The sequence below is a fragment of the Vombatus ursinus genome, unplaced genomic scaffold (genome assembly GCF_900497805.2).
Source record: "Vombatus ursinus unplaced genomic scaffold, bare-nosed wombat genome assembly UNPS02006887.1, whole genome shotgun sequence".
NCBI lineage: Eukaryota > Metazoa > Chordata > Mammalia > Diprotodontia > Vombatidae > Vombatus > Vombatus ursinus.
The window spans coordinates 1-8,957 of record NW_020946665.1 but is presented as its reverse complement, the minus strand read 5'-3'; the positions used below and the strand labels follow the sequence as shown (position 1 = coordinate 8,957).

The 8,957-nt window shown below is 32.8% G+C and overlaps 1 protein-coding gene across 1 annotated transcript; it reads right to left on the bottom strand.

The window, feature by feature from the left end:
* Window positions 1-240: 240 nt before the first annotated feature.
* LOC114033396 (PAX3- and PAX7-binding protein 1) lies at window positions 241-7,916 on the bottom strand (the record flags this gene model as incomplete). Its single annotated transcript, XM_027848914.1, has 8 exons — window positions 241-452; window positions 1,699-1,853; window positions 2,778-2,924; window positions 4,475-4,541; window positions 4,929-5,005; window positions 5,278-5,399; window positions 6,640-6,784; window positions 7,717-7,916. Coding segments are annotated over 8 exons (1,031 nt in total), but the record flags the coding sequence as incomplete, so codon positions are not given.
* Between the last annotated feature and the right edge of the window lie 1,041 nt (window positions 7,917-8,957).

Sequence of the window (8,957 nt, the reverse complement as noted above, 5' to 3'; positions counted from 1 at the left end):
CACACACACACACACACACACACACACACACACACACACACACACACCAGTGTACCAGAAGACAATGAACCGAATAGATGGGTAATGTGAATGTGGTTACAAAATGTTTCTTTAAGAGAGGTATGATGGGCAATAAGGAAAACACTCTTGTATTCCTACATGTAATCATTCTGGGCTCCTCATCCTGTATTTAAGGTTGCACTACTATATATAATAATGCTCTATTAAAACAAGAATCAATACTTTACATTTTAAGAAACTTTACATATATACAAAAATTGTACACCAGGAATGGATTTTTAAAGCTCATATTAGGTTTTTCAGTATGAAAGTTCTATTTTCCTTCAATTAAAGCCTTTAATTCTTTCATATTGTGGTCATTTGCAACGGTCATAGCATGATCCAGAGCTCGAACACTTGCAAGAAGTTTTACTATCTGTTTTATGTTTTCCCTAAAAAAGAAAAACATTTTAAGTAACAAAGCAGTATTTGATTAGTTAATTTTCATAAGTAAACTTATGGACAAACATTTTGATTACAAAATCAGTTTAAAAATTCATCTACCAATATACTGCTGTATAAGAAAAAAGCTTGTGTAAAAAGCTTACAACATTCTACATGTATTGGTCTGATATAGTCTGTACTTTTTCCCCAAATGAAAATTGTATGAAACTTGACTACATACTATAATCAGTATCATTTGTTTTTTCCATTTAGAAATCCATAGTGAGATAAGATTAAGTTCTTTTCCTTGAAAACCTGGGATGATTACTGAGTTAACTGTTCTCATTAAATCATGACAGATGATCCCTGTTCATTTGGATAAATAAAAATTTTTAACAAGTGAAAAATAAAAACTAAGTGTATTTATTCTGGGAAAAGAGTTCACAATTACTAGAAGTTATTTCTAGTAAATTTAATCCAATTTACATCTGCAAATATGATTTGTGTTCAAATAGCAAGTTTTCTAAAAATGTTAGCTATTATTGATATATAAGTACCAGCCTAGTCAAAATTGGGACTATGAATGGTACTCCACCAAGTAAATAAGCTGCCCAGAAAAGATCCTTAGTAACTCCCCTTTCCACCTCCAATGACTTCTGGGTAGCCTCAGCTTTCTTTTCACCACTGTACCCTAACCAAATCTGGCCTTAATGTTTTACTTCATCCTTTTTAAAATTTATCTTAAAAACAGATGGAACTAAATGGACATAATTTCTGAAATGCAATTCACATATATATCATGTTTATGTATAAATTATGTAATGTGTATATACAATTTATTAAAATTATAAATGGATTAGGAATAAAAAACAACACACACACACACACACACACACACACACTCTCTCTCTCTCTCTCTCACACTGAAGAAAAGAGATTCAGTACTAAGATTTCACTAGTACAGGCAACTTCCAGTGTGGAAATTACCTGAATTGAGCAATCTGAGCACTGAGAGATTTGCTTGTCCATAGTTATATTACCTAGGACAAGAATTCAGCTTTTCCAAACTTTGAGGCCAATCATTTATTCCCTATGCCATGCCGTGTGTGTGTGTGTGTGTGTGTGTGTGTTTGTATATACATACAATAATTCAAAACCAAAAAGTAGACATCATTTGCCTTTCAAATATCTAATTAAATACTATTTGATAAAATGATTTCTACTCTGCTTCATTAATTGATTACAAGTAATTACCTTGCATTTCTTTTTTCTACATCTGAGCATCCAATGCTGTTTCTATAAATGGTATCTGCCAGGTGAACAAGGTATCTACAAAAGTTTTCTAGCTGGCATATAGTCCTTTCCCCTTTCAGATTTACGAACCACTGTTTGGGGAAACAGTTGATTACCTGTATGGTAGAAAAAAAATGATGAGCAGGGTTAGGTAATAATTATCCAACCACAAATCCTGTTATATAGTTCCATATAAAGATACTTATTTTAAAGGGATGATGCTTAAAAAAAACAACTTAAAAAAAGATTAATTGATTTAGTGAAAGTTACACAGTTAAATTAGAGGTATACTAATGTTTGAAACTCAAATGTATTGAGTTTCCAAATCTCAGCTATGCCAACAATGAACATTTTAATGCAGGTACAATTATGGTATATTTTTAATGATTACATTCTGCAAATAAGGGACATGTTGATTAGTACAACTGAAAGGGAAAAACCGTATTTCTTAAAAGTCATGAAAAGAATCAAAACTGATGAAACTGTCCCAGCAATAGAAGGACAAAGCTGCCCCATAGCATCTTCCAATGTCAATTGCACAATCATCAGAAAATAGGATTAAAATATTTTCCCTTGAAGAGTTTGGAACACACAAATGAAATTACATATTTAAGAAAATATTAAGATAACCAATTTATTTTTATGATCATTTAACCATATTTAGTTAGTTTAAATGGTTATTTAACAAAATGGTTTTTAAAAACATTTTTGCCTCCACATTATAGTAAAGTATTTAATAAATGCTTGTTTACTACTTAAAATATCAATATTCAAAAAATAAAACGAAAACATTACTAATCCTCTTGGTAGTACTTAAAAGTACCTTAATTACCACACAAATTTATTTAGAAATAATGTGGCACACAGGAAGCTACAGAGGGATTTGAACTCGTTGTCTAGGTAAACTAATTTCCAATTCTACTTTTTTATGCCCTCTACTAGTTGTTGTAGAGGAGTTTATAAAATACTCAAAAGGTTCAAATTTTTTTTTAAATTTGAAATAAATTAAAATAAAATACCAAATATCTTAGTTAACTTACATGTTGGGCTTTTTTGATGCTGTCATCCCCATATTCTGAATTCTGAAAAGCCATAAGGATGTATCTATTTAGCAAACCATCTATGGATAATTCTTGAAGAGTTTTGTTTGAAAAAATGCCATACCACTGGAGAAAGTTTCCTAAGAGCTGAGGAGAAAAGCAAATTGCAGAATTGAGGCAATATGATATTAGGTCATATACACATATATGATAGAAAACACCTTTTGTTTTTGTTTTTGCTGGTGTTGGGCAAAACCTTTTTAGAATTATGCTACATCAAGAAAACAATGAATAAGTTATTTCACTAGGGGACATGATTTAACCCAAAGTACAGCAGCCCTCAACAGGCAGTTTTTGAAGCCTTTCCAGCTTGGTAGGTCTTGCCAGAACCTGAGCTGTGCTACCACTGAGTAGAGAACCTAAGTTCCCACTCGTATGCCACTCTGTGTAGCAATGGAGAACTTCTGTGGGAAGTTTAATAAAAAACAAAAACAAAACAAAACAAAAAAACTCATTCAATTCAATAAGAATTTGTTAAAAGAAATATAAAATGAAAAGTAGTTAATTTTGAAAAGTCTCAATCATAATTTCTTTGAACAAATTCTTATTGAACTGAATATATGAGTTTTAACCTCTCTAGGCCTCAGCTTTTTAAACTTAAAATATTTTACAAATTGATAGCCAACACATATAAATGGCTAATTCTCCCCACCAATATACACAAAAGGAAACAGCTGTTACTGCTCATGAAAATACACTGAGAAAACTTGGAGCTGTTAGAGAATGTTCAGGTTCAATGGCTGAAGAAAGGATACAAAGTGCTATATGTGCTTTATTACAATTGATTTTCACAAAGAGCCCTATGTTACAATTTCTATTATCAGTATTACTCTCCTTTTACAGATGAGTAGAGGAGAGATTTGAATTGTGGTCACTTGGTGGTACAGTGGATAGGTTCCCAGGCCTAAAGTCAGGAAGGTTGATCTTCCTGAGTTCAAATCTGATCTCAGACACTTACTAGCTGTGTGACCCTGGGCAAGTCACTTAACTACTCTGCTTGCCTCCATTTTCTCATCTGTAAAATGAGGTGGAGAAAGAAATGCCTCCTGACCATTTAACAGCCCCTCTCTCTGTCAACACTTCACTCTGGTAAGATTAAGAGGCGATTATCAGTCATTTATATTTGTATGAATAAGTTCGATAAGGATAGTCCTCCCTACATCCCATTCTCTAATGCCTGTGATCAGCTACAGTGAAGTAATTAGAAAGGAGAAAGTAGGTTAAGTAATTCTGAAACGTGAAACACATTAGGAATAATGTAGAAATAATGCGTTACAAGTATATCAGATACATAGAGATTGAAGTGATATGGAAAAAGGAGTGTGTGTGTGGGGGGGGGTACTAAAATCAATTTTTAAAAATTTCCAAGGGATACTTCTATGCCCAGGAAAAAGGGGAAAAACTAGTTCAGTCACCCTACAGTTTATAAACAGACTTTTCTGGGTTAGCCAAGAAATCTAATTACCACTGTTTCTCTTGGAAAAGTTTTTGAGTTTTAAATAACAAAATTGCAAATGAGTCTGTTTCAAATGGAAGCTTTCTGTATGTAAATATGTAATTATTTATATTAGAAGTCATTTCAGAGGGGTAGCATTTATGAATTAATTCCAAATCCCTAGAATGCTATGGTCACTTACCTTAACTGAAGACCAAAATTGTCGCTGGAAAAACAAGTAAGGGCCAGAGTTTTTATTTTCCAAGATACTATATACAAAACGGAGAGAAAAACATTAATTGAAATATTTTATTCTAAAAGCCAGATGACATATACATTCATCAATAACTATGGATGACACAAGAAAACAGGTAAAAAAAGGTTTAAAAAGCAGCAAATGGTTTCCAATTAATTGTATTTTTGAGGAAAGTTATTTGACATTTAAGGGATAAAAGAATACACTTTAATTTACCTGGCAAATATTTGATAGAAGATTAACGATTAAATATTATTACCTATTTAGAAATTAACAATCTGCCCACCACACTGTCAAACAGTCTCTTTCGGCTGCTAAAACTCATTAAATTAGTAAAGTCAAATGACAACCATATTAAAACAGCAAAGTAGCAGGAATTAAATGAGTAAGTTTTACTTACTTCTTGGGATACAAGGGCATGAATACATCATCATCTAAAGTTCTTCTCATTCTTAGTAAGAGTGCCTTTAAATATAGCTGAAAATGTTATAAAAAAAAAAGTTGATGGCCATTTAAAAATTATAATCTTTGGGTTTGTTAAATTGTGACAATTTTTAAGAAATCACATTTCTCAATGTCAAAACTATGGTGCAAGAGTCTAAACTGATGAAAATTGCTAAGTGCTACTTTTAATAAAAGGGATCTTTCATAGAAGCATAATCTGTAACACACCCATTGATATTTTCAAAGTGGAAAATTAAAAGCCATCTAAATATAATGCTTCTCAACTAGCAATGAAAATAAATTACCTGTGTGTTTTTATTTTCTGCATTTACCACTGAAGGATATCCACTTGTCAATTTCAACGTAATCCCAACCATTCTAGATGTCTGTGTTGTAGAGAAGGGGTCCCACGTATTTTCAGCTATTCCTATTTTGGCAATAATAAGTCTTATTGGATATAGAGATAAAGGCAAACTATATATACTAAGTTAAAATATAAAAACATAAGAAGTAGCAAGACAAAACAAAACTACTCATTAAGTTTTAAAAACCAGGAATCCCTGCTTACAAATATTCTTTACATTCAATGGCTTCTGTGGACTTACTTTCCCAGCTAGTGCAACTGTAGGAACAACCTCTTTCCTTCCTTGTTGCTGGCCTGACCTGTCTCATCACATTAATCTATTCTAAATCTAAAGAAAATGCCCTTACTCTTCCCATCCCCAAAGATCATTAACTTCCTACTTAAGTGATCCAATCCTCAGTACATATATCCCTTTGCTACTACCAGGTAGAGAAGAGGTGTATTATTTTGTTCTTTTCTAAAGACTAGGACATTCCCATCCCCTGAACTAAATCTTGTTTTTAAAAATTGTCATCAGATAATAGTCCAGTTGTTCATTGGTACATTATTTGTGGTCCTCTTACTTAAAGGTTCACAAGTGACTTTGATTTCTTGTCGCCTGAGTTATCTTGGAGTGGGCAGAGTACCTTCCTATGATTAGAAAAAAGCTAACTATTGAACAAGATTATTAGTCATGTTGACATTAGCAGAAAGCTGTTTTCTACCCCTTTTGTGAACCACAATTGAGGTTTCCCAGCTGGGTAAATGCCATACTTGTTAACACTTAAGAAACACCCAGGGTTTGCCTAACAATATGGAATTTTCCAAGAAAAGTCTGTTCTGCTGACAACAACAAAGTATAAAGAAGTAAACTAAGGGGGGGAAAAGGCTGTAAACATTTTTAATTGTTTTGCATGGTTTTCTTTTGAAGATTGGTATAAAAAAATCTGATTTTTTTATATGTGAGATAAATCAACAGAATAAAAATCTAAATAAAAAATAAAGAGTAGGATAGCAGGAAGGTCAATTTGTCATCAGAACACCAAATTTCCAGTTAAAACCTGGGAATCATTTTCTCAGAGAAACAAAGAGGAAAGCACAGTAGAATTGGCACTAATGTTCTATATTCTGGACTACAGGATGACAAAGTACATCTATAATACTGTTTCAGATGAGATTTTTCTCAATGAGTTATAAACACAATTTAGAAATACCACTTATTCATAAATTAAGAACTATTCCCACCTCCCCACATGTACACACATACATACATGTATAAATATAGAGGAAATTTTAAAAAAGCCACTATATCAATAAATTATACCTGTTAGTTTAGGAAGAATCACTTTTTCCACAATGGTAGGTAGTAATGCAACATCTACATCTTCCTTTTCTTGCTCCTGTTCTTCACAGCCATAAAATAGCAATGATTCAAACCATAGCATACTCTCAAAGTCACGACATTTTGCCTTGCATAAGAATTAAGAATGTTACTAGAATCAAATATTTAAATCATTCTGTCATATGTAGAATAATATAACAAGGATTTCAGTACATAAAAAGCAAACTTTACTCCATTTGAACGTATTGCAGAAATTTAGCAGTGGATTAGTAGTTTAAAAAATGAAAAAAAAAAACAAAACAAAACAAAACAAAAAAACAGAACCCAAACAAGTATCTGGATTCTAGTTCTACTACTTAAAATAAATGTTAAGTCTTGGACAAGTCATTTTAGTGTGTGTCTTAGTTTTCCTCCATTATAATAGAAAATAATACTAGTCCTACCTACTCCATAAGTAGGTATGTTTGCCAAGAATCAAATGAATTAGTGTATGTGCAAATAGCCGGAAGAGTACAAAACATTATAGAAATGTAAGGCATTATATTTTATTAGAACCAACTAAATATCAAGATGTATCTTCCAAAATTTTTGTAACTAAGAATACAAAGGCCACTTCAACATATTCCCAAATGATAGTTATATAATCTACCTATTACTGTTGCCCTCAAAATATCAGGTTTTTATTATTAATCAAGAATGCAGGAATGAGATTATGTTATCTGTAATTTCAAAAGTATTTCTAAGTACTTTTACCTTCAAGGTGGTGTGATAAGACTTGGTTTCTAACTTTCGGCATATTGGAACAGAAGTAAAGAAAGACAATGACAGCAACTCATAACCTAGCTATAAATGGGTGAACTGCTGAAAAACTGTACAGCTTATCATTTGGGCCACAAGATTAAAAAGAGTGTAATCCTTAGTGCCCTCTCCCCAGAGCAGCATTGTATATCATTCCAAGAAGTAACTAATTGGTTATTTTGAGCTCGTAAGTCAAAGATTAAATTTATTCAAACATACTATTTTATTACCCCCCAAAAAATTGTTTTTATATCTACTCACCTCCAAGGGAGTCCAAGTAAGAAGTTGCAGCCTTATTAGAGGATTGAATAACTTTGGCAAACAAAGACCAATATAAGCATCCTTATAAGAAGTGAAATATTTAGAACGCCATGCTTCAAACTGTGATTTAATACAATCAATCGAATAGAAGCTCTCAAGGACATCTTCAAAAACCTTACTGGATTCTTTTGAGATACGATCTAGGAAAGAAATGCCACTAGGATTATTACTAAGTATTTAAGTATAAGAAATAAGCTAACATATTTTGCATTTTGTACTGGGACCCTGAAGAAAATTAATCAAGAATAAGTCTTTTTCATTCATAAATAAAACAAAAACATTTCTGAGAAGTAGTGTGTTAATAGTGGAAAAGACCTTGGATTTTGCAACATTAAAAACCTGAGTCAAAATCTCATCTCTCACACTTAATATCTGTGTACCCATATGCAAGTCATTTAATCTCTGCCTCAGTTTTCTGATCCATAAAACAAGGCTAATACCTGTAGTAACTGACTCATAGTGCTATTGGCCAAATCATATGAGATACTTTATGACATGATTTATAAACTTTTAAGTGCCATATAAATTCTAACAGCTGATCTTTGCCATTATTTTAAGCATTAAAATTTCTATTCTTAGAATCAACTTGAAAAAACATTTAAAAAGAACCTACTATGTGCAAAGTGGGCAGTTAGGTGGCACAATGGATAGAACAGTGGGCCTGGAGTCAGAAAGACTAATTTTCCTGAGGGTATGGTAGGGGATGAAGGAGAAGGAAAAGGAAAAGATGACCCCACTTTTTGTGCCTGAGCATATGCTAGTGGTACCAACTAAAAGTGTTGGGACACAAGGGAGGTTTGAAAGAAGATGAATACTAACATAAATAATAAACCAACAAAGGAAACCCAGACGGGACAGTCAGACAAGTAGAAGAAGAACCAGGAAACAAAAAGAAATAGAAATGAGGAGGAGGAGGCATCAACAATGTTGAATGTAGAGAGATCTAGGAAGATGAGTACTGAGAAAAGACTTTAACAAATAAGAAGCAATCGGTGGGGCAGCTAGGTGGCGCAGTGGATAGAGCACCGGCCCTGAAGTCAGGAGGACCTGAGTTCAAATCTGACCTCAGACCCAACACTTGACACTTATTAGCTGTGTGACCCTGGGCAAGTCACTTAACCCCAACTGCCTTTAAAAAAAAAAAAAGGCATTGGCAACCTTGAAGAGTGTCATGTCTGTAT